We start from the raw sequence: 27,800 nt of genomic DNA, 5'->3' as shown, positions 1-27,800 counted from the left end.
TCCTTTCAATGGGAGGCTCTGTCTTCTCTAAGGCCCAAAAAAGCAACTCAATCACAATCAAATGTGAAGATCATGCTTATCATATATATATATTTTTTTTACTTACAGGGTGTTGTTCATTATTAATTTGTCTGTCATGGAATAGTGGTCCAGGAATACTACAATACATTCTACAGTGATTGTGTACAGCTTTGGAGAAAACGGCCAGAAAAGTGGGCTTTGGGAAATTACTACTTAATCAAAGTAGTTCCCCCCCTTCACATTTGGGGCTTTCCATTCAAGAATTTCTTTCTAAGCACTCCATTGCTACTGTTCCCTTCACCATATTCACTGAATTTAGGTCCCCATGATTTTTTTCCCCATGCTTAAAGCCCACTTGAAAAAGACAGATTTTTAGTAACTAAGGAAATTATTCAGAACATAACACCAAAACCATCATCAATTCCTAAAGAAGCCTGTGGCATGCATCCGGAAGTTGCAGAAGCACGCAGTGTCAAATATTAGGTCACTCCCCAAACATTTTGATCACACTCGTGTTTAGCTATTACTAGGTATAAATAGAACTTTACTAACTCATCTCTTTTTAATGTTAGGCCATCAGTGTAGTTTCATCCATTTAGGATTTTCCCTTACTCCCTCAATCTACCTGATTAATTGTCGTATTTATGTGTCATGCCATCCCTATTTATTATTTAATATTACAAGTATTGTTCTACTCGAAATATTAGCTAGCTGAAAATGTTTGCCAAAAGCCACTTACATTGTGGTTCCTAATTTTTATCTTCATGTTTTGAAGTTGTGATGAGCCTGTGTGAAGGTATATATACTCTCTAAAAACAGGAAATGTTTTTTAGTTAAATATTTAATTGTCAAACATCACAATTTAAGAAAAAAAAAGCACACAGATTTCGTATGAGTTTTAGAAAATTAATGGCATTGCTAATTTTTTTAACACTTCAATAAACGTTCAAATTGGGAAATAATGTATATTTTCCACTCTTTCTAGTTTCTCCTCACACATACACACACTAGTGCTCATTTTTGATGACACAAATCCTGTAACCAATGTTTTATGGAAAATATAAGGGTCTAATCATTAAAAGCAGGTACTATTGTGCAAAAAATTTTAATGTTTGATTGTTAAGTTTGTGATTTTAAGAAAGCTTTTCTGTTATTACAGGTTGACCCTCACTAATCCGGTTGACGGATTAGTGAGTTTGCCTGATCACAGGTGGTTATATTAGCACATACAGTTTACCCAACAGCTAACCGCCTCATTCTACCTTTAACACGTTGACTGCCAAGCTAGTTTAAGAAAAAAATTCCCCAGGAGCCAAAAAATATTTAGCAAATAATTTGATTAGTAATTCTAAAATAAATATTGTAATGTCAGTGTTGTCGTTTTTTCGTTTAAAATATCAAAAAAAGTCCTTTTTTTTTTTTTTTTGTGTCGTATATATGTGGCCAACGTGGTCCAGTAGATTTTATTTCTTGAGAAGCTGTGTCGGCCATATACGTGTGATGCTATTACTGCATACATATGAAGGGCATTTATGATTAGTTTATTGCACGTGCGGCGAGTGCTGCAATAAAACTAATTGTGATAAAATAAACTCTCAAACGTCGCAATAAGTTTATCAGTATTGTTTAGGAAAACAAGTTTGTTAGCACACTGTATTATCCATCCATATTGTGTTGTATTTTTCCGCAAGTTTGTACAAGTGTGTTGTAAAAAAAAAAATCTAAAAAGGAATGGCTAAAAGAAAATTACTAAAATAAGAGGAACTGGGAGAAATTGCTGGCATTTACTATTAAGTAGAGTTAAACTTCTCACAGACACACTGCTGTCGAGTTTTTTCAGAAGTTCAACTTTATCTGTTATGGACAATGTACGGTGTTCGCTTTACACCACGAGAAGCACTTTCTTTATGTATTGGAACCATGGCTGGGGCTAAATGTGAGCAGGTTATAATAATAAATGCACAAAAACAAGTAGGAATAGCTTGCCAGTGTTTACGAGTTCGTGCCGACGCTGATGCTACAACCAACGCCACCAAAACAGTAGCAGCAGGTCAGTGTGCCGACCGGGGAAATTTGAAATTACTTTCGCAGAAATTATGTCCGAATTAGCGGTGGAACCGGATTAGTGATGGTCGACCTGTAACAGTTTTTTAGAGTAAAATGTTTGCAATCTGTCCTAGATCAGCCAATAAAATGCTTGTCAACTTTGAGAACAATGCGATTTGTATTCTTTATAAAGTTGAAAGTTCCTTAACAGTCTTTTAGATTATTCAGCAAAAAATTTTTATCTTCAGTTATTATATATTTTAACAACGTGTTTTTAACAGCATAATTTTACACAAAAATAATGGACAGTTGAACTTAGTAATTGTTATATTTGTTAGTACTGTATATAAAGAAATAGCCTTATTGTGTATATAGCAGTGAGCATATAAAACATAATTGTGCTGTTCCTTATGTGCACAATTGCTTTATAGCTCTCATAGCATGAGGCTTTTATCATAAATTTACTTGAGTATATTTGTTAGCCTAAATATTACTTCAGAGAGACCATTAACAGAGGTAGGATTTGATAACTACTAAATAAACAACAATATGCAATGTATTATTAAAAAACAAATAGCACTTTGCTGAACACTATAATTTGCTGATTTTACCATCAGTCATCAGATATACTGAACTGTGCATTGTAAATGTAACTGTATTCATAAAATACATTTCTGTATATACTGGGTGGTTATAAAATAAGTTTCCCTATTCAGGAAATAGTGCTGTGAAAATCAGTGGGTATGTCATTTAGGGTATGGAGAAGTGATTTGTAGAAGAAAAAAAATTTGTTCAAATTTCTGCCACCGGGGGACAAATTGGCACTGTAAACACGAGATGGCACACTTAACTTAGGATTAGATTTTAATATCAGAACTTAGAAATCTACAGATATTGTTCTATGTGCTTTCCTTCACTTGAGATGACATTTTGAAAATGGAGGACTGTGTGCGACACAGTTTCGCGTAGCATCTCATTGGGGATGTTGGCTCCATACTGTTTAATGCTTGCTTTCAAATCGACAAGCATCTGTATGCTGCTGCGGTAAATTCTGTCTTTCAGGTATCCCCATAGCCAGAAATCACACGGATTGAGATCTGGTTAATCAGGCTGGCCAGAACTGTGGAAAGTCTCTAGAAATGATGTGATCATTTCCGAATGTTGAACACAGCAGTTCCTTCACATGTCAACCAATGTGAGGAGAGGCACCATCTTGCATAAACATTGCAGTCTCCAAGCATTGCCTTTCGTGCAGAGTGGGAATAATGTGATCTCTTAGAAGAGTGCTGTTGTTGTTGTTATTTGGTTTTTAGGAGCATTAGCAACTAAGGCCATATTGCTCCGGGGATATGCGTTGGTCATTCCCTGACCTTTCCGCATCCTCCGTATTTGGTGGGTCACGGGCTCGAATCCTGGTTTAATCAAGAAGCGTGTGCTACGCACTGCTGCTCCTGCCCATCTGGCTACGGAGGCACCTTAGAAGAGTGCAGTGCCATGCACTAGTTACCATACACCTTATGGGGTGTGCACAAGGTGTAGACTCTTCAAAGAAAAATGGTCCAATTATAAACTGCTGTGAGTCTACACCATACTGTAACATATGGACTTTGTAGTGGTCTTTCATGCACAGCAGATGGACGAGAAAGACCACTACAAAGTCCATACGTTACAGTATGGACTTTGTAGTGGTCTTTTAGTTCACTAGTTAATATGGGGAACAATTAGTTCCCCATATTCTACAGTTTTGTGCATTTACAGACCCGTGAAGAGTGAAATGTGCCTCATCAGGCCACAAGATCATTTGAGCCCATGTATAATCAAGTTTCCGTACGAGCCAGAAATCGTAGAGCAAAGTCTATTCGTTGTTGCTGATCATAAGACTAGTTCTTGCACTACGTGAATCTTGTGCAGAAACCAACATAAAATTATTTGAAGCACTTTACGTACAGTAGACCAAGGAAATTAAGTCTCTTGACACACCTCTGGCACTACTGACTGGTAGTGTTTCGCATTCTGACCTGGAGGCCATTGCAACTGCCTCCGTTCCAATACGTGGTCGTCCCCTGCCAGGAATTATACCTAACTCCATGGTCGCTTCAAATTTCTTTATTAGTTTTCACCCACTGACGTCAAAGGTCCTTTATGCAAACCTTTAAGTTTCCGATATTCACATAGTGGTGCATTAGTGTTACTATTATTCTGGTAGAACAGTTTTACTGAAAGAGCACGTTCCTTTTTTAAAAAGCCATAATGGTTATTGATGGTGGTATTGGTCTTTCTGCTTTTATCTAACAGGATGTCATTTGCGTAAGCAGCGTTTCTTACGCTGCAAAACGGCACTGCACATATGTAAAAGTAAAAAAAAACGGCTCTGCACATATGTAAAAGTAAATGACAACTTTTACATATGTGCAGTGCCGTTTTTTTCTCCTCATGACGGAAATTTGAATTAATTTTTTTTCTTCTACAAATCGCTTCTCCACACCCTAAATGACATACTCACTGATATATATATATATATATATACATTTTTTTTTTTTTTTTTTTTTTTGCAGTATTAATACTGCAATTAAAATATTTCTGGCAGAAATATTTTAATTGCAGTAGAAATAATTCCAACTTCTGTACAAAGGCATGTTCTGGCTGGGAATCGTAAAGATGACTTGGCTATACAATCAGCTGATCAAATATTATCTTTATTAGAAGTCTGTTAGTTTTCACAAACCCCTAAGGTTTCTTGGTAATTAATAAGATGATACATTGTAGTGCCTATTGATGGGAAGGTACAGTGAATCTGCATGATTAGGAATAAGAACAGAAAGGAAAGATGGGTGATCAGGAATATGTTTTTAGCTTATGTTGATCCTGGATCCCTTTTCCTCACTGTACTTATTCTTATTTATTATGATTAGTGACAATAACCCCACCATTCAGTCATCAGTTACCAAGAAATGGCATAGAAAAGAACACCACACTGTAGATTATGAGGTGTGAATTTATTTAAGAATTAGTAAATTAGATAAGAAAATTAATCAATTACACCGATGAGCCAAAACATTAACCAGCGAGTCATTATGCAAATCGGAGAAACTGCAGGCGAACTATGGCATGGGTCAGGACACTGTATAAAAAACACCTGATACCGAGCTCTATTAATCAGTGTTACTCTTGTTCTTCAGATGGGAAAAGGCTGTACCTTGAGTGATTGGAAGAAGGTCGTCTGGTCCGATGAACCACGTTTCCTGTTGCACCATGTGGACAGCCAGGTACATGTGTGTTGTTTACCTGAGCGGACTTAAACAAGTTTGACGAAGGCCAAATTGTAATGGCCAGACGACTGGGTCAGAGCATATCCGAAACAGCACAGCTGGTGGGATGCTCACAGTCAGCCATGGTTAGTACCTACCGAAAATGGTCCAAGGAGGGAAAACCCACGAACTGCTGGCAAGGTGTTGGATGACCACAGCTCATCGATGCTTACGGTGAGTGAAGGCTCACCCGGATGGTACGTGGCAACAGAAGAGCGACTGTGGTACAACTCGTTGGTAATTAGAATGCTAGGGACAGGAGTAATGTCACAACACACAGTACATTGAACCCTGCTAAAATGGGACTGTGTAGTCACAGGCCGCTGCGAGTGCCCATGCTAACCATGGTTCATTGACGACAGTGCCTACAATGGGCATGTGAGCATCAAAACTGGACCTTGAGTGATTGGAAGAAGGTCATCTGGTTCGATGAACCATGTTTCCTGTTGCACCATGTGGACGGCCGGGTACATGTGTGTCATTTGCCTGGGGATGTGATGCTGCCTGGATACACCGTGGGTTGAAAACAAACTGGTGGTGACGGTGTTATGCTTTGGGTGATGTTCTGCTGGGATACCCTGGGTCCAGTCATCCATGTGCCGGGCGCTCTGACGCCTAACACCTACCTAAACATCATTGCTGACCAGGTACACCCTTTCATGGCAACAGCCTTCCCCCTCTGGCAGTGCCGTCTTTCAGCAGGATAATACGCCATGCCGCCCAGATTGTTCGAGACAGGTTTGCGGAACATGAGGAAGACTTCCAGGTATTGCCTTTGCCTCCAAATTCTCCAGACATCAATCCCATCGAGCATCTGTAGTTTGTGTTGGAACAGCAACTCCGATCTGTGGCATCTCAACCATGGACCTTACAAGAGTTAAAGGATCTGCCGGTTATGTGTTGGTAACAGATACCACAAGACACATTTAGAAATCTTGCAGCATCCGTGCCTCACCGGGTACGAGCTGTTTTGGCTGCACGTGGAGGACCAACATCATATTAGGTAGGTGGTCATAATGTTTTGGCTCATCAGTGTACATCCTATGTAACTTATTAATTTTCAACAAATAAATTCATGCATGATAATGAAATTATCATGCTTAAATTTATGAAATGAAATTCTCTTTCAGATAATTTTAATTTTCATGTATCCTTACAAAAACCGAATGTGACTGGTCATTCTTTTATCCAGTGAGCTTTATTCCATAAAGTAATGTTGTCTATGATTTGGCGTCTGTACTAAGGATCCATCATATTGTACCTTTGTACAATATGATGAATCCTTAATCATGCTAGTCCTTAGAAGAAACAGACCACAGTAGTTGTGGTCTGTTTTCTGCTAAGTGTCAAGTGATTTTTAATGCATCTTCATACTTAGATCTACTGAAATTTTGTAAGGCTTTTGTTTGATTGCATTGCACTGTGGGTGGCAACGCACTTGTAGTGTGTTGCCACAAACTTGTTTGCAGTACTGCATATCCTTTTACTTGCTTGATCACAGATGGCATTGCACCTGCCTCCATGTGGTGTGACTGAAAACCTAGGTGGAGCAAGAATCATTTCCAGAGCTAAAGGAGCAGAATATATATAGAATCCTATCCAGTGCTTGAATCATTGGCTCCCCCCACGAAAAACATGGTGGGTACCTTAATAAACTTGGAAATTACAGTCCTAAGAGAATGAAAACTGATCATAAAGAGACTGATGACTGATCAGTCTCTCTAGGACTGTGATTAGGTTATTCTTCAGTCTTTTAGGATACATTTTTATCAGTAAAATACAAATAATGCCATTTACTGAACATTAGAATTACAGAGGCTTTCTTTGAAATAATATACAGTTGATGATATTCGGGACTTAATTGCTATTCTCCAGCTAGATTTTGTCTACAGGAAACTTATTTAACCTCTCAAAGTTCCCTTTCAGTAAAGAGTATGATATACAATATATGCTGCCTGTGGTGCTGTTGCCATCCTGGATAAATTTACAGATCCTCGCTAAACACATCCAGATTCAAACTCAACTGAAAACTCTGTTTCTGTTTGCTATATGTCTAATATGTCTGGTGATTTTGTTGAATTTTTGTGGTTTTTGCATTTATTTGTGATCTAAACTTTATTTCAACCTATAGTTTTTATTGCATAGCTGGGTTTATAACTTAAATCAAGCAGGTATTTCAGAAGATATACTTGTCTGAATTAACAGCTGTTTATCAATGATTTGTGGAAACAAACTCTAGCATCATAGGCAAATATTTCTTTGTGTAATTGTAAATAGTATATTTAACTGAATATAAACAGTACAGTAAATAATATTCAGAAAGTATTCAAAAAGTTTTTAATAAATTAATATTTAAGTCATAAGTAAGAGTTCAGTTATGGAACTTATTAGTGTACTGAAAAGTATAACACACACGTATGTATATGTCATGTTTATTGACGTGGAATAAAAGAATATAAAGTAAATACACTTTACCTTATCCCCAAAAAACTATTGAGGATGCTGTCTTGTCCACTATTTCAAAAAAACTTTTTCTCAATGAAATATACAATGTGAAAATTAATAATATATAATTTTGTTAATTTATCATGATTGATGTACTGGAATTTGCTCTTTTAAATTAATTATTTTTTATTTTGCTTATTTATCCTCTCCCTAGTCCCACAGCTATAAAGTGCCATAATGAAATATAAGCAAAATGTTATTGTTATTGCAATAAAGAGTTCCTAAATAAATTCTTTCTCCTTTCCTGAAAAACAGTTTTGAAATAGTAGGGTCTGAATCAAAAGGAATATTGATTATTGTGTTACTGAGGAAGCCATATTTGGCTATTTTAGAAAATATAATCTTCCAAAGGATAGGTATCATATATGTTAACTTGAATTGACCTTATGGCTAAAGCAGGAAAATTCTGTTTCTTCATTAGCTGCAATATTAATTTGCTGTCAAATTGATTCAAATAGTTTTCAGTGTTGCATTTTTAAATATCTTTCAAACTATGTATTCTTTCAGAAATGTCTGAAATATCCAATAAAAATATTTGTCTCTCAGTTAAATTTGTAAAACATCCATTTAGTTTAACATATCAATTGAATACCACCTTATACTGCTTTCATTTAGGTTTTTAGTACCTTTCTGTGCATTGACATCATGCTCATTTACAGAATAACTTGAGTATGTTAAATGTATTATTTATTTATTTACTGCAGCAGTGTGGCAAGCAACTTCACATTTAATTCAGGACATTCCACCTGATCTCTCTTCTTCAGCATTATGGGATCTAAAAATAAGAGATGAAGTGACTTCAACTAAGGTGGCTGAGAACATTCTTAATAAGATGAGATCACAGTTTCTAGTACCAGGTGGACTTCTCAAAACATACTTTTTTTGTTTAAAGTGTTATATATTTTTGAACTCTAAAATTTAGATGTGTCATGAAGCATGTAACTTGATTTTATATATAAGAGCATCATCAGTACTGTAATATATTTTGTTATATGTCAGAAGTATGAAATTTAGAATTAATCATATAGTAGATTCTGGTTAGTTCAGTTGTTTGTATCATCATAAGCTATCAAAAAAGACACTTAGATAAATTATAGAGTCTTAATGTACTGTTTGAAATTGACTCAAAGTTGAAATAGCATAAATTTTGAATAGCATAAAGCTTAATGAGCGGTACTCACCTTAGATAAATCTGCTGTGAAGTTAGGATGGAAGAATAAGGCCTGACGTAGGCCAGTGGTCAGGAGCGAGAGTGCATAGCACGCATTCCTTGAGTTTGAGTGGACTGGGGTTCAAGCCCGTGACTACTAAATATGATAAATATTTGTATTGACGATTTATTGTAAACTCTGCTGACTTGGTTGTCATGCCGGAGTATAAACAGAAAATTTATTTATTTATTTAATTTGAGGCTTAAGGTAAGGTAGTTTAAAATAATTTAAAATGATTTAAAATAAGTTAAGATTGTGAACACGGAATTAAAATATGCTCAAGGAAGGAGAAGTGCACAACTTCGTCCCTGGTTGTCATTGAAGAATTAATTAAAACTTTAAAATATGAGACCGGTGAAGCCAAAAGTCATGAACGACCGACTTTCGTATTAACGTCATCAGTTGGCAATACTAAAAGGAAAGGAATCACATGTTTTTAAAGACTTCTATGTTCCCCTGATGCACTTTGTGACATGTGGGAATCTTAGGTGCGTGAGATTCCAGATCGAGGAGTGATTGGTGGGTAGTTTTGTATTTACGACGTTAAGTTTGGTATTATGGTGGCACCAGTCTATAATAAGAGCTTTGCATTGAAAGATTTTGTAACTGGATTTTAATTTTACAATTGTGATGGCCGAATCAACTAGGGGGTTATGGTTATGAGAATGTACACGTTGTGCGAGTTCAGTACTGGATTGACCAGTCCTGAAGCTATTATAATGGTAATATGCTCATATTATAGTAGCTTCAGGACTGGTCAATCCAGTACTGAACTCGCACAATGCGTACATTCTCATAACCCCCTAGTTGATTCGGCCATCACAATTGTAAAATTAAAATCCAGTTACAAAATCTTTCAATACGAAGCTCTTATTATAGAATGGTGCCACCATAATACCAAACTTAACGTCGTAAATACAAAACTATCCACCAACCTCTCCTCGGTCTGGAATCTCACGCACCTAAGATTCCCACATGTCACAAAGTGCATCAGGGGAACACAGAAGTCTTTAAAAACATGTGATTCCTTTCCTTTTAGTATTGCCAACTGATGATGTTAATACGAAAGTCGGTCGTTCGTGACTTCTGGCTTCACCGGTCTCATATTTTAAAGTTTTAATTAATTCTTCAATGACAACCAGGGACAAAGTTGTGCACTTCTACTTCCTTGAGCATATTTTAATTCCGTGTTCACAATCTTAACTTATTTTAAATCATTTTAAATTATTTTAAACTACCTTAAGCCTCAAATTATTTTTCCATCCTAACTTCATGTAACATAACAGATTTATCTAAGGTGAGTACTGCTCATTAAGCTTTATGCTATTCAAACTTTGCTATCAAAAAAGGTAATTATTTATTTCTAAAAGAAATGGGCAGGAATAAGGCTTTACCGAAAAGGCCATCAGATGTCTGCATACATCTGGAAAGATTTCCCATGGTCTTCTGTAGTTGGCAGCTGCTATAAGATCATTTGTGTCTTATATTGCAGTGTCCCAAACACTATATTATACACCAGTATCCCAAAGTTAAGTCACAGTTATTTTTTAAACATAACTGTATCACATTTTTTTTTTTTTTTTTTTTTGTGAAATCTCATCCTGTGGTAATTTGATGTGATAAATTCAAATGCAATGTCAGAATGTAATTTTATGATCCAGAACATGCCAGTTAAGGTTTTCTTTTTCTAAAGAAAACCTTAACTGGCATGTCTAAATGTCTTCAGAAGTAGAGATTTAGAAGATTTGGAATGATAGATCACTGTTGGAAGGATGATGGTAGGACATTTGCAAGATAATATGGCCAGAGCTTTAAATATCTCAAGAATGGTAGTTTCAAAGTTATAAATATTAGGGTATGAAGGGTATAAAGTTTCAAGATTTCATTGCTTTTGATCTTTGCAAGATTGAAAGCAATTCAAAGGTTGGTCAAGGGTTACATGATTGCTCTCTGGTCCTAATAGTGGGAATAAGAAGCTTACAGAAAAGCAGCCCTTGAAAGCATTAGCCTCTCTAAAGGTTGATACTTTCAAGAGACAGTATAGAGAAGGCTATATAAAAGAAATGTCTGTGAGCAGCCTCTGTTTTTTTTCTTCACTGCCTCTAATGAAAAACTATACAAAGACTGTTAAGAAATAAAGTATTCATAATTATGGCAAGGTAGGGGATGCCAGGTTTTTTTGAACACTAATACTGTACAGAACTGCTGATATTAAAGTGCAAAGATCATCAAATACTGTAGGAAGGTCATGCAATGTTCCAAAAGAGTAGTAAAATAACATTGCTACTCTTTTGGAACACTGCAAAATAACATTGCTACTAGAGCAATTACAGTGTATGTTGCACATTGGAAAACTTTCTCATGGCCTGTTGTTTCCCAAGCATCGCATTTGGAAGCTGGGTTTAATTTAAAAAGAGAGAGAGAGAGAGAGAGAGAGAGAGAGAAGGAGAAAGGAAACTGCTGAAGTGGCAATTGTCAATTATGTATGACCATGAGAAAATTTTGCAGCTTCCCTAAGCAGCATATTTCCCAATATAAATCAAACTTTGTGCATGTTTTTTTGGTTGCAACTGATAGTGGTTGGCAGCTACTGCATTCAAACTGTGCCTTGTATAAACTTGGAATTAGTTTTTTTTTTTTTTTTTTTTTAAATAATAAACTTAGGGTATGGAATGCTTATTTATCACTTTCCTAAAGTGAGTAATAAGCCATAGCTACCAAGCTCAAATTGAGAAATGCACACACACACACACAACGGTTTCCAGAGTGACTTTTAGCACCACATTCTGGCTCCAAGCCTTAAGAGGTGGAAAAAAAAAAAAAAAACATTCTCTCATTTCAATGAGAGACATATGACATGCAATTTGATTATCAACAAACTGTCCAATCATCTTATCACAGTGTGAGTTTGATTTCCATCAGAAAAACATCTGCTTATAGAAACTGACCAAGTTTCTGTGATCATATATAATTTGCAGTTCCTCAAAAAAAAAAAAACAGTACATTATGGAGTAAGGAACCTGTGGAATCATTTTTATGTAAAATAAAATAAAAGTAAATTAACAGAAGAAACTGTTCTAGTGAACCTGAAAACTCTAAAACCATTGATGTGGAAATTACAGAGGATTGTTTACTAGCAAAAACTTTTCAGCCTAGAGGCAAGTAAATATCCTTGGGTAGGTTGCAGTTATTTTTAAAGATGGAAATGGAGGATATCAAGCGATTAAAGGCAAAATATTCGTGGCAGCTTCACTAGACTTACAGGTGATTCCCTTGTATTAGATAAGTACCATGTATTGCCTATCCAGAAAGATGGTTCTAAGAACAAAGTGAGTAATTACAGACCAGTCAAGTGTGACATCAGTAATAGAGAAAATGAGGGAGAATGCAATGGGTCAGCTAGATAGGACTATAGGGAAGTTGTCACTAATGAGTTAGATGAAGAAATAAAGATATAACTTTATCATTGTTTATTTGGACTCTAGCAAAGCAATTCTGTACAAGAGAATTGCTGTATGAGCTTGAAGAGATTGGGATAACAGGTATAATCCTTAAATTGATTAAAGAATGGATACACAACTGGAGACAATGAGTTGTAATCAATGCTTACATTCTTCAGAATGTGCTAGAGTTAGAAGTTGGTGCCTTGGGGATTAGTGCTGGGACTGCTTCTGTTTTTGATTATCTTAAATGACACTGACAAGACTTGTTTGATGGCAAAACTTCAAGATGCACAACAGTCATGAGAGTGTTTAATGAGGAGATACCTAACAGTGTGATCCTTAAGAATGACTTGAGTTTGGGTAAGTTTTAGGGATTGTCATATAATCGACTATGTTTTCATGCTATTAAATGCAAGATTTTGAACTTGGGAAATGACCTCAAAATAAATTTATACACTTGGAGGGGGTTGAATTAAAAACAGTAGAAGAAGAAAGGGATTTTGGAATCAAGAGCCAAGAAGACATGAACTTTGTGCAGTGCAAATGGTTCGCAAGGGGATATATGGTATTGTTTTGATGACTTATTGAACGATTTAAAAAAGACGGCATGGAAAAGTTACAGAGCAATAAAAAAATACTGAAGCCTATAACAGCTACAAAGTGATCTGTAATAGTGCCACAGAAAAGGTTAGGGGCTGGCAAAGGCAGATTATGAGAAATCGCTGGCAAAGAGTGGGGATAAGGAATCTTTTACATATATAAATGCAAAGAAGAGTAGGACAAACCAGATTGGACCCTTATGTAATGGACATGGGATAGTATTACATATCCCAGCTGATGTTGCAGATGAACTCAACAGTTACTTTGCATATATATATGTACACAGAAGAAAAATCCTTTATGTCAAAGAGAAATTATGGGAGTGAAGCTGAAAAATATGTAATTAATGATTGAAATTTCATGATTATTTAATGAAAAAACTTTCAAGCCTACAGGCAAGTAAGGTACCTGAGGCTGATGGCATATACCCTATCATTTTAAGGGAGGCTGCAAGTGAGTGCAATGAATCAGTGAGCCTAATTATGAGAGCATCACTAGACTCAGCAGAGATTACATTAGATTGGAAAAGTGCCAGTGATACTCCAATACATAAGGGCGGTTCTAAGAGTGAAATTACCAACCTGTCAGTCTAACTTCAGTAGTAGAGAAAATCATGGAAGCAATGATCAAGGGTGGAATTCAGGATCATTTAGACAGAAATAGAATTCTGAAGGAATTCAGAAAAATAGAAGGCTAGGGGCCATAAATTCAAGTTACAGAGGAAATGTTTAGACTGGATTGCAGGAAGTTTTATTTTAGCCAGCAAGTTATAAATTACTGGAACAAATTACCTACATGGGTGGTTAGAGGCTGACAGTTTGGGGAAATTCAAAGGTCAGCTGGATATTTACCTACAGGAGGAGGGAAACACATATGTTGTCCATTTCCTTTTCATTTGTTGTTTATTTTATTTAATATTTTATTAATATTATTTTATTCTTTTTCTTTTTTTTTTTTTTTTTTTTTGGCTGGTGCAGCATAAACCTTAGGCTTCCTTGCACTATGTGGCCATTACTAATACTAATAGCTTGTAATGTTATAATATAGGGTTATAATCCCACCACATAAGGCAATCATGCACTTAAAATACCATGCCCAGATTAAAAAAAATGACTGTGAGCTGCTTAGAAAAGTTCAACAACAAACAGGAAACCTTGAAATGTTCCTAGTTACCAAGCTCCGTAAGCTTGCTAACTAGGTACCTTGGTGAAAATCTCATTAATATTTATAATTATGTGAGAGAAGATAGCAAAATGAATGAATGAATTTTAATAATGTTAAATGATGCTATAACTGGTAGGGGGGACATGCATTCAAACTAAGGGAGAAGACTTATACAGATAGGATTTTGGGAAGTTTTCCTTTGGTAAGCAGGTGGTTAATAATTATTAACCACCTGCTTACCGAAGGAAATGGTTATGAAATGCTACATGACAACTTATTCTGATTATAATTGGAATAAGTTGTCTACACGAGTAGTTGACAACTTAGGGAAATTCAAAGGCCTGCTAGATTGGAAGAGGAAACTGCATAGGTAGGATTTTTTTTTTTTTTTTTTTTTGCTTAGTACTTCCTTGCACCATATGGATACTGCTACTACTAAATTACTTTTTAAAACTATTAGCTAAATATTTATTTTCTGAAAACTAAAAGTCTACTGCCACAAATCGGGAAAATAAAAATTAAGTTATGCAATGTTATCAAGTAAGTTTTGAGTTCAAATGTTTAGCTTGAAAAATTAAGATAGACTAAAATAAATCAAGGGCATATTAGCAGTACACTGATTTGCACTCACAGGGACAATATTCAAATAAATGTTGACCATCACAATCACAAACAATATGAGTATGCAGTAAATATGAGCAGATGGCATTCTGTGGTCTGAGTAGTCAATGTACTAAAAATTCCCAAGAAGAAAAACAGGAATGTAAACAATTCTTAACATCGAATAACTAGACAAAACCTTTTATGAACTTAATAGCTCTAAAATCATATATCTGATTCAAAAACTTTAAATTGTTAAGTGACATTTAATGGTTGATGTGGTTGATGTTTAGTGACATTTTAATTAAATATAATAGTTGCTTAACTTTGCCTGTGGAACTCAATAAAGGTGAATTCTGTGGGTGGGCACAGTTCTAATCAGCGATATATTGCAGCTAGGTGAATGAATTCTGGTTTTTTAGATGTCAGGTTTGGAGTCTGTAGAGGTCTCTTTTATGTTGACCCTTTTCCTTAACATGATGGGATGCTTGTGTTGGAGGCCACTGTGGACTATCTGATTGATTGGTTACTATTCTTGAAGGGATCTTCTTCAGTAACCATTACTGTCATTGTTTTTGAGTGTTAGTGTGGCGATTCAAGTTTGAAACCATCTACTATGCTTGTCCAGAAAATTGATGTGAAATTCTGTGAGATCTGACTAGTAGTAGTAGTAGTAGTAGTAGTGGCATGTGATGCAAGAAAGCAAATGTATGAGCTTATGCAGCATCAGCCAAAAAAAAAAAAAAAAAATCACACCATTCCCTCCAAATGCCTGTCCAGTTCCTCCTTAAATTTATTCAAGCTATCAACTTCCACAACGACAGATGGAAGTATGTTCCAGCAATTAACCACCCGCTGGCTAAAGGCAAATTTCCGCACATCTATTCTACATCTGTCTTTTCTTAATTTGAATTTATGCCCCCTTAGGTTCGTAATCTGAACAAGTGGAAGGATCCCATCAGAATTCAACGTGCTCAATCCATTCAAGGCCTTATATACATCAATCAGATCACCGCGCAGGTGCCTAGTCTCCAACCACTGCAATTTGCAGAACTTAAGCCTCTCTTGGTAAGAGGATCCCTTCATTCCCCTCACCAATCTTGTTGCCCTTCTCTGTACCCGCTCAAGTAAATCTACATCCTTCCTAAAATGAGGTCTCCAGACCTGTACGCAGTACTCAAGGCGTGGCCTGACCATTGCCTTATACAGAGGAATAATCACCTCCTTTTCCCTGCTAGCAAAATTCCTATATATCGTTGACAAAACCCCATGACCTGCCCTGGCAGCCTGTCTGCATTGCCCAGAGAACTTCATATCTGACTGCACAATTACTCCCAGGTCTTTTTCATTTTCTACCACCTTAAGTGTAGTACCACACAGTTGGTACGTTTCTCTGGGGTTATTTCTACCCATATGCAGTACTTTGCATTTGTCAAGGTTAAACTTCAGTTGCCACTTCTTAGCCCACCTGCCCAAATTATCTAGATCCTGTTGCAGTAGCAGACTGCCATTACTGTCATTAACAACCCTGCCAACCTTTGTATCATCTGCAAACTTCGACATTAAGCCTGATATACCTTCATCAATATCATTGATAAATATACAAAACAACAGTGGACCTAACACCGAACCCTGTGGGACTCCACTAATAACATTAGTCCAAGAAGAGCAGCACCCATTGATTACCACCCTCTGTCTTCTCCCACTTAACCATCCTTTTATCCATTGTAGCAACTTACCCTTAATACCATTCTGCTCCAATTTGTACAATAGTCTTCCATGCGCAACAGTGTCAAAAGCTTTCCTGAAATCCAAATATATGATATCAAAATTGTTTTTTGCATCCAGTTCCTTTGTAACCACATCATAATATCCTATCAAATTTGTCAGACAAGACTTTCCCTTAACAAACCCATGCTGTGTCTGAATTATTGCTGCAGTCTTGTCTAGATGATCCTGCAATGCATCTTTAACCAGCGACTCCATTATTTTACCCGGAACAGAAGTTAAACTAACTGGTCTGTAATTACTCGTGTCACCCTTCGATCCCCCTTTGTGAATTGGGGATACATTTGCACATCTCCATTCCTTGGGAACCTCCCCTGAGTCCAAGGATGCTCTCATAATTATGGCTAAGGGTTTGCTTAGTTGCCTTGCCGCCTCCTTTAATATAACTGGATAGATCCCATCCACCCCAGGTGCTTTTCTTACGTTTAACTTCAACAATTTCTCTTCCACTTTGCTCTCAGTTATTACAAGATCATTAAGCACCCTGCTACAATTTGATAACCTTCTGCCATTTTCAAACCTTAATAATTCCTCACGTGTGAATGTAGATGCAAAATACTCATTCAGTTTGTTTGCTATCTGAGCAGGATCATCAACAGTCGAACCATCGATGTCAAGTGGACCAATCAGATTCATCCCCTTCCTTTTAGAGTTTATATAAGTAAAGAAATCCTTGCTGTTTTTCTTGGCATCTTTTGCCAAGGATTTCTCGTAATCTGCCTTCGCCTGCCGAACCTCCTTTGTGACCTGATTACAGATTAACTTATATCTGCCATAGGCTTCTGAGTCGCTTGATAATTTATATGCATCCCATGCATTTTTCTTCTCTGTTACGAGTCTCATTAGTTCATTTGACAACCATTTAGGCCTAAACCTTGAACAATATTTCTTAATAGGTATGAAACTTTTAGTAGCTTCCACGATTAATTCCTTGAATGCTTCCCACTTAGAATTTACTGTTGGTAACATCGTCAGTTGATCCCACTGTACAGAATTTAAAAACTGTCGGAGACCACTGTACTCGCCTTTACGGAAGCAAAAACCCTTTCCTTTACCCCTGATGGTAATTAAATCTTTAAGTAAATCCCACGTCAGTACACTGTGATCACTGCCACCTAGTGGTTCTTTTATCTGCAAATTCCTAATACATGAATGATCACTGCTGATAACCAGATCAAGAGTATTACTTTCTCTGGTTGCCTCTCGAACATGCTGCTGCAGAAAACAATCATCCAATAAATCCACAAAAGTCTGACTAGTGTGTGAGTGCCCAACCCACAAGTTCCAGTCAATATCTGGGAAGTTAAAATCCCCCATTATAAGACATTCCGATTTACTAGCCCACTCCATTTCTCTGTACAATTGTTCATTGTACTCATTCGAGTCATTAGGCCTATAACACACTCCTACTCTAATTTTTGCTTTCGCAGTGCTTATGTCACACCAAACTGACTCAACAGTGCACTGTTCATCTATATCAACTGGATGCACTTCTTTTGATTTTATATTTTTCTTTATTAACAGCATAACACCTCCTCCCTTCCTATCCTGTCTATCCTTTCTGTACACATTGTACTCCCCAAATTCCAGTTCGGCATTCCTTATATCTGGGTGACACCACGTCTCTGATATCCCAACAATATCCGCCTTTGATGTCTTGACCAACACTTCAAATTCATCAAATTTATTTACTATACTTCTAGCATTGGTATACATGCAAGTATACATGCACCTATTCCTATTCCCAGCCACTCTAACACATCCCATATACCTACCTGTTTCACGATGACTGACATCCGTCCCTGAAACCCCCAACACCCCTCGCTCCAGGTCGCTACTTATGGGCGCATTATAGCCTTAGTTGCTAGTGCGCCAATAAAACCCAAATCAATCAATCAATCAATCGCTACTTATTCTAATAGAAGTTGTGCAAGAATCACCTTCACCTCTGCCTACGGCTACTGTTAAACTATTAGTTCTTGTATCCCCCCCAAGCTATCAGTTTTCCGACCCACCTAACATTGCCTCGATAGCATCAGCAAATATTCTTGCACCCTTTCTATTTAAGTGTATCCCGTCCCTGTAGAAGCAATCTCTCCTGTTAACAAGTACAGTCCAGGCTGAAAAAAATTCTACCCCTTGAGCCTTGCACAATCTTTCCAGGGCCGAATTGATCGACAAGGCTCTCATCATATACTCCCTCCTATCGTGTCTGGGCAGAATTGCAGACACTTTCAAATTCAACCCTACTTCACGGCTTTTTTTCAACAGTGACCTGTACTTGTTAATTAATTCTGCCGGTCTCCTACTCTTAATATCATTAGTGCCAACGTGTACAACTATATCACCTTTTGTGCCCTTAAAAGATGATATCTGCTCTACAACGTCATCAACCTTTGCTCCTGGCAGACATACCCTGGTCCTGTTCCACCTATCCTTTTTACACAATATATTTCCCGTTTCCCTGACAATAGAGTCACCAACAACTACTAGTTCCTGTGGGACCAGCGCAATCTGTCTTGGGGGTTGCCGCTGTGTTGCGTGATGACCAAGTGCAAGCTCTGGCGTTGATGTGGGCAGCTGAGAGCCTGATGGGCCTCTCAATTTAGATCTTTCGAGGGCATCCACCCTGTCCTTCAAACTCTCATATAGGCCCATAACAACGCTGAGTTGTCGCCTGATTTCCTTACACTCCTTACATCGCGCACACACAAAGACATCCCCCATGGCAATATCATGTTCCGTTCCAGATAGTTCGGCAAACATTTCACAAGTTGCACATTTTTTTAGGCTGTGATGCGTTGGAGAATCGCCCCCCGCAGTTCTTCCCCGAGTCACAGCACTCCTGCCACTTTGTGCCCGTTGCTTTGCTGCTCTAGTTTGGGGCATGATATTTTAAATTAATAAGATCAATAAATTAAATTAAATGTCAATACTACGCTATCTAATAGAAACAGTGAAGCGTATTACTGTTTCTATAATTATCTTTACGAGACAGAACCTCTCATTTCTCATGGCTGCCCTTGTTGGGGGGGAGGTTTATTTCACCCTATGGAAAGTAAGTTCTTTATGATATAGTAGATTTTTTTAACTTGTTACTTGTTTGGGTTTGAATCCTGGAAGAATTTCCTAATGGTCTCTTCAATTAGAACTGTAATTAGCCAACTCAGGAAGAGAGAGTAGGGTTTGCCTGTGAGTTATTCCAAATTTTTCATCCAACAACATACAAATCGGCCTGTGAATATGCATGATAAAGCTCACATGCCTACAAATTTGACACATTTGACAAAATACTTCATAAAGCAAGGAACTTCTGAACAAACACATAACAGGAGAGTAGGAGTCCCTTTTGATGATAGAAGTTTCTCTGATTTGAATTAAGTAGTTTCTTCGTAACAGTTGACTACTATTTCATATTTGTGTTTTGGGAGTCTGTTTCATGCACTTGCACACAAACTCTGATTCAGTGTCCTGTCACTTTTGCATACAAGCACAGGATCTCTTTTACTGCCTTCCTAATTATTGTTTGATGATTTGAAACCCTTGCTGAGCAGTACATTAAGAAATGCCAAGTTTATTGTACAGGCACCCCCCAACTTATGTAATACTTGACTTACAGAAATTCAACTTTACGTAAGTTTTTGCTGGCCGGTGCAAACTTTTAAAAAATCGTGGAAATGTATTTTGCATCCTTAAGAATAAATGGAGGTATCGTGAAAATATCGTAATGTGAACCCAATAGCACATTGTGTTTTTTTTTTTTTTTTTTTGGCAATTGTTCCAAGACCTCGGAAGTTGAAATTTTTGCTATATAACTAAACTATTTATCTCTCTAAAAGGTCATTTTTATAACGAAAATTGCACTACCCTTTCATCGTTATCATATGTTCCATTATAAGAATCAATTTTGAACGCCTTTGTGATATTGTTCTAAAGCACATTTCTGGAGATCATCGTTCCACTATTCCATGGGTCGATGTATGAAGCCTCGCCACCATGCCTTGTCTGTGTACTTCTCTCCGTTGTTGATTTCGCTCCAATTTCCTCCTCTCTTAATGACATTAGTCTTTATCATGTCCTGCCATCTCATTCATCCTCTTGACATGTCCGAACCATTTCAAACGGGACCTTTCAATCCTATTCTGGAGTTTTTCCAAGTTTTTCCAACATTTCTAGAGATCACTACCATAAAACAATAAAAACAATTTGCACTTTCTGGTTTATTGGGCTTTTCTGTTAGTGCAATCTATTATAAATGGGTAAGAAACTCAATCTTATTGCATTTGCGATAATACCAATAACTGGAATTCTGTGGGTTTTTACGTTACGGTATTATGGTGAAATGACTTCCCCTTCACTGAAATCTTCAATCATATAAAAAACAAATAAATTTTCAGAATCGTCTCTTCATTCCTATTTACTTATTACAATAGTGAAGGGAAAGTGACCAACAGAAAGTGCAAGTGGTGGCAGTGCTAGGAAACCAAACAAAACTGATTTAGAAATGAAGATGATTAATTAGGAAGTATGAAGCAGGACAAAGTTTGTCATCTATTGCACGGGAATTAGGTCTCGTTGCTTCAACAGTGAATACTATTTTAAGGGACCGCGTGCATATAAAACAACATGTTAAAGGATCATTGCATTTAAGATCAACAGTGATCACAAAACAGCGTTCAGGTGCTACATCAAAGATAGAAAAGGTATTAATAATATGGATGGAAAATCAGATTCAGAAGCAAGTGCTCCTGAGTCCAATGGCCTTTCAAGCAAAAGCAAGAAGTATTTATGAAGATATTAATGATAAGTATAAGTATTAGTAATGGCTGCATGGTGCAAGAAAGCCTATGGCTTATGCTCCACCAGCCAAAAAAAAAAAAAACCGAATAAAACAATGAAAAAAAAAAAGAAAAGAAAAAAAACTAATTATTAATAAAAGAAAAGGAAATTAAACCTATCATCCTATGCGTTTCCCTCACCCGAAGGTACTATCCAGATGTCCTTTGAATTTCCCAAAACTGTCAGCTTCTACCACCCATGTAGGCAACTTATTCCAGTAATTTGTAACTCGCTGGCTAAAATAAAACTTCCTGCAGCCCAATCTAAACATCTCCCCCATAACTTGAATTTATGTCCCCTAGTTCTAGCATCATTTATAATCTTGAAAATTTCGTCCTCATTCATTTTACTGATGCCTCTCAGAGCCTTAAACACCTCAATCAAATCTCCTCTAAGGTGTATATTTCCAAACTCTGCAGCCCACATATTCGAAGTCTTTCTTCGTAAGGACGCCCCTTTGCCGATCTCACCAGGTGAGTGACCCGTCTTTGCACCCTTTTCAAGAAGCTCGATATCTTTCTTTAGGTGCGGTCTCCATACTTGAACACAGTATTCCAAGTGGGGTCTAACAAAAGCCTTATATAATGGGATTATCACGTCCCTATCTCTACTTGCAAAAGTTCGATAGATCAATAGGATACCATGGGCCTTCCTTGCAACCTGTTTACAATGCTCGGAGAATTTCATGTCTGACCATATCGTAACACCCAGGTCCCTTTCCTCCAGTACTGGTTTAGTTGAACTCCACCAAGTAAATAAGTTATTTTGGGATTACTGTTTCCCAGGTGTAATACCTTACACTTTGTTGGATTAAAGCATAGCTGCCATTTTTCTGACCATTCCTGAAGTCTATCTAGGTCTCTCTGTAGCTCAGATTGACAGTGATCATTAACTACTCTACCAATTTTAACATCTGCAAATTTAGACATCACGCCCTCTATCCCTTCATCAATGTCATTCATGAAAATTAAAAACAACACTGGTCCTAATACTGATCCTTGGAGAACCCCACTTCTTACATCAACCCAATCTGAGGAATAGCCATTTATCACAACCCTCTGCCTCCTGCCCTGAAGCCATCCTGCTATCCATCTAAGGATTTCCCAAGTGATTCCAACCTGTTCCAGCTTATAAAGCAACCACTCATGTGGGACTGAGTCAAAAGCTTTCTTGAAATCTAAATAAACAATGTCGAAATTATTCCCTAAATCCAGCTCATGAGTGACCCTTTCAAAATAGCAAACAAGATTTGTTAAACATAATTTTTCCTTTACAAAACCATGCTTAGTATCCTTGAGAATTTCAATTCGATCCAAATGATCCTGAATTCCACCCTTGATCATTGCCTCCATGATTTTCCCTACCACTGAAGTCAGACTGACAGGTCGATAATTTCCCACTTCACTCTTCGAACCACCCTTATGTATGGGAGATACATTGGCACTTTTCCAATCCAACGGAATCTCCCCAGTGTCTAGTGATGCTTGCATAATTAGCTTCAATGGTTCAATTCACTCACTTGCTGCTTCCCTTAAGATTATAGGGTATATTCCATCAACTCCAGGAGCTTTACTGGCCTGTAGGCTTGAAAGTTTTTTTATTAAATAATTTTGCGAAATTTCAATATCATTAATTACATATTTTTCAACTTCGCTCCCACAATTTCCCATTGCCACAAAAGGTTTTTGATCTGTAAATAGAGGTGCCTACGTAGCCAGGTGGGCAGGAGCAGCAGTGCGAAGCACACGCTTCTTGATTAGACCGGCGTTCGAGCCTGTGAGCCACCAAATATAGAGGATGCGGAAAAGTCAGGGAATGACCACCGCATATCCCCGGAGCAATATGGCCTTAGTTGCTAATGCTCCTAAAAAAAAAAAAAACCAAAACCAAATCTGTAAATATCAATGCAAAATAACTGTTGAGTTCATCTACAACGGCAGCTGGTGTATTTAATACTATCCCCTTTCCCTTACGTAAAAGTCTGATGTGGTTTGTCCTGCTCTTCTTAGCATTTATATATGTGAAGAATTCCTTATCCCCCCCTCTTTGCTCTGTTTGCTAGCAATTTCTCATAAACTGCCTTTGTCCGTCGAACCTTTTCTGTGGCTCTATTGCAGATCTTGTAATAAAGTATGGCGAACCCCAAGCCAAGTTCGTGGCAAGCAATGGGTGGTTTAATAGGTTCAAGCTTCATGCTAGTTTCTACAACATTAAAGTATTTGGTGAAGTCGCCAGTGCCGATTCTACAGCTGCAGAGAAATTTTGTGATGTGTTGGGAAAAAAAAACTTTTCTAAACTCCACAGCCCCCAACTTCCACAGCGGCGTAATTATCAGCTGGAGAGTTATTTTGGCAACAATGCTTGAAAGATAAAACTTACTGATGTTATGCCTGTCTCCTCTCTTGTTGTAATTTTTCCTGTGCATGAGATAAAAAACGGAATAATTCTATTTACATGTTCGTCGAACATTTCTTTTTAGCTTCAATCAAATTCAGTGCGCGTAGTTGCCAGTGCTGCATAAGCATTTAGGGAAATTCCGACTTACATAGAGGTCCGCCGAACGCAACCCTTATGTAAGTCGAGGAGTGGCTGTATTCTTTTTTCCAGTTTGAACTCTGCAGAGTTGTGCAGGCTGTTAACATATTTGATCCAAAATTTTGGTGGTAAGCTGGACTGCTTGGAATTTAGTCAGTCTTTAACGATGATCTCTGCAAGTATTAGCTTTAATTTTGTCACTTAATTTGATTATCAATAAGACTAATCAATTTGCAACATATAGTTCATTACATTGAGTTCTTTATACTACTGTGTAAGTCTGAACAGTGCAGGATGAGTGGATGACCCTAACCATAGATATATAACTTACATGATTAAAGATGAGAAGATAAACAATGTTCCAGTAATACAAACTGTGAACAATTTGATGTGGTGATATCTGAAGAATTTACAGATAAAGTGGAAGAGAGGTGGAAGCATATGGGAGTGAATGAAACAGAAGATGATTTGGTAAATAGGATTTTGAAAGCAGCTAATAAAGCAAAGAAAAAGAACAAATTTTTCAAGAGATCAGTGCCTTAGTGGACTAGTGACTCACTTCAGTTAAGACAGCAAGTAAGGAAGGAAGGCAAGAAGGTTTCAAAGGAAACGAAGAATGGGAATTTGGAGATATGTTAAGTGGAGGTACTTTGAAATTGGGTCCAAGTATTGGGCAGAATCAAGAAAAAGTGAGTAAGAAGAATTAAAAGGTAAGAGGAATTTGTGGCAGTTCTGGTGCAAACTGAAGGAATAGAGATCCATGGAGCCTAATTTATAAATTTGTTCTTGACAACTATAATTAGTTGTCAAGAACAATCCTGTTTTATTACACAAAACAGGATTGAGTTGGAAAAGTCATCAGTGGAGATAACTTTAAGAGTTCTTTAACCAATACAGGATAGTTAATCCTGTATTAATAGCCTGCTTACAATAATTGTGAAATGTTATGACACATTAAATGCAAAATAAAAACAAAGCTTTTTTTTTTTTTTTTTTTAACATGTGACCCTCACAGTACATTGTCTGGAATTTTTGCCTTTAATATCCTCCTTTTTAACCCCAGGTATCTAGTAACCCTGTATATAATACATATAGTGAATAATTTAATTTTCACGTCACAATATATAATGCACAATGTTTTGTCATCTGAAGAATCTAAAAACATTTTCTTGATAAATTCATAGGAAGTGAACTTTGCCTTGGAAATGATGAATCAAGGATACCTGTTCTAGTTATACAACAGCCAGGATACAAAGGTAAGTTAATAAATTTGCATCAGGTCTTTTAAATGGAATTATTTAATGGTTTTTATTAGTAGTATTAATAAAGGCAAATTAATACCAGGAAGCTAAGCTTTTTTTTTTTTTAATGAAAACTCCAAACATGGAAATTAATTAGCACCAATTATTAGCCTACTCTCTTTTGAATGGAATCTAATGCTTGAGAGAAGTTTTGGAAGCACCACCTCCAGATGTGGGAACAATATTCCATGGTAGGACAGATTTGTATGGAGTGAATAGTTTTTTTAAAAAAAAAAAAAGTAACACTGACAGCAAAAAAAAAGTTTTTTTTTGATTCAGAGGAATTAAAATTTGTTGATGTGTTTATGCCCAGGGAAACAGAAGCCAGGGCAAGTCCTAATAGAGATATATGATCTTGTCTGGAGATCTGAGTGTCATCAAAGATGAACATGGGAGCAGCAGACTTTTTTGTAAGAAACAAGACAGGATTGGAGTTAACTAAATTTTCTTCACCCATTGGAGAATTGCATGGAGGAGATGCAAATTTAAGGAATTGGTGGTGGATATTTGAGAAGTCAGAGCTGTTCGTACAGGACAAGGTTTCTCAAACTGAAAGGTGGAATGTAGTTTTCTGTTATCAGCAAAACTATGAAAAACATTTTCAGTCAGAAGAAGGTCATTAATATACAAGAGCAAAAGAGTACTTATTTTCTGGATTTCATGATTCCTACATAAAGTGTTAGCCCAAGGTAATAATTTACTATACATATTTACTGTTTAGTGAATGTTTTTAGAAGTTTTAGATTGTTAGCTTGTAAATAACATCAGCAGACCCGCTTTCATCCATTTGTATTTGCCCATATGCTACCTAAAATAAAGTGTGGCCCCGAGGATTTTTGTCATTCAGAATGCACACATAAGTTATGTATTGTAGAAAAGATTGTGATACCAACCAAAGATGATCTACATTGGGACTTCCTCTTCAAAAAAGTAATGTATTGTGTATGATTTATTTTTGAAGGGAAAATTATTTCTACTTTACTGCACAATACTTTTTGTACATTACATCACCTTTCTCTCTCAAAAAAAAAAGGCTAGCACAGTACTATGTACAATAAATTGCAGTATGGAGCATTATTTTGTGCTTTAGGACTATAATATAACCTTTTAAAATTCAGAAGGTTCCAAGATCTGGCAAGAGTCAGGCCCTGAGAGTGTCTGATTTGGGAAACTTAACTGTATAATTGCCTTACTACACTATATGGTCTATCAGTTTAGCAAGTCCTTGCTAATAGCCAGCCATTGCAGGATTGTTATATTTGATAAAAATAAATAGATAGGCAGCTTTAATATAATAAATATTAATATAATATATTTATTATTATTATTTATTATTTTTTTTTTCTGTTTATACACCGGCACGACAACCAAGTCAGTAGAGTTTACAATAAATATATACAGTAAATAATTAATAATTTACTGTATATATTTACTGCATAATATATACAGTAAATTATTAATTAGTTACTTTAATACATCCAAATTTTGATGATCATTATCAAAATATTCTCCTATCCCAGTGTTGCTGCCATTCTCCAAAAACGTAAAAACTCATTCTGTTACCTGACCTTCATGACATAATGTGTATTGTGGTTTTTTTTTTATTTTTACTGATAGATTTATTATATTGGTATATAAATAGATAAGTTATGGCAAGAAATCATCAAAACAAAATATCTTTATTTAATGCTAAAAACTAGCATGCACGAGTACAAAATATTCTTCCATACTCTGGGTTAACTCCTCCCTTAAAATCAGTATAGTTTGGGTTAGTTGAGACATGGTTCTAAATTATCACACAGTTATATCCCAGACATACTTATTAGGAAACATGCTTGATGAGGCATGTCAACATTGCTGAAGAACTGTCTATAAACATTAGCAATTTGGGGACAACCATTTTCCATTAGACTGTTGCTATCATCCATCAGGTATGATTGTCCATTGGGATCTAAGGACATATTAAGGAAGGGATAACTGTTATTAATAAAGACCACACTTCACCACATTATACTAGTTTAATAAAGTTAAAATTATATACATTCCAGATGTTTCAAAGAACTATATTTTCATCAGTGGAGAAATTCCAAAAATATTCAAGTTTAAAAAAAAAAAAACAGCATTTGTGCTTAGATGTGTGCTGTAAGAAATAAGAGAAATGGAAAAGAATTTTCTAGGTAAAGTACTCAAAATCAAGTGAATCTGTGTAGGTTATCCTAGGGTTTTGGGTGTCCTGGAGATTGGTTTTAGGTGAACTAATCTCCAGGAAACCTGCACATCTATCCTGCAAACATCCTTCTTCAATTCATATTTATGCCATCCTTGTGTGTGTAGCCTGAGCAAGAGGAAAACCCCTCAACGTGGGCACCTGTACGTGGTGAGGGGACCTCCCAGTGACGCTGCTGGACTTCCAGACTAGCATCACTGGGATCCAACGCC

General features: G+C 36.7%; 1 protein-coding gene across 1 annotated transcript in view; it reads left to right on the top strand.

Annotated features, from left to right (window-relative positions):
- Positions 1–27,800, top strand: part of Pop1 (POP1 ribonuclease P/MRP subunit) — a 126,368-nt gene that overhangs the window by 89,076 nt on the left and 9,492 nt on the right. Inside the window, exons 8-9 of the mRNA XM_090380896.1 lie at positions 8,585–8,737; positions 25,245–25,316. Of these exons, the coding sequence (XP_090237022.1) occupies positions 8,585–8,737; positions 25,245–25,316 (225 nt within the window). The remainder of the gene's footprint in view (positions 1–8,584; positions 8,738–25,244; positions 25,317–27,800) is intronic.

Source organism: Mastigoproctus giganteus, chromosome 9 (assembly GCF_048544385.1).
Source record: "Mastigoproctus giganteus isolate SK-2022 chromosome 9, ASM4854438v1, whole genome shotgun sequence".
NCBI classification, from domain to species: domain Eukaryota; kingdom Metazoa; phylum Arthropoda; class Arachnida; order Uropygi; family Thelyphonidae; genus Mastigoproctus; species Mastigoproctus giganteus.
Note: the sequence above shows the minus strand (reverse complement) of the source record. Positions and strands in the feature narration are given on the sequence as shown.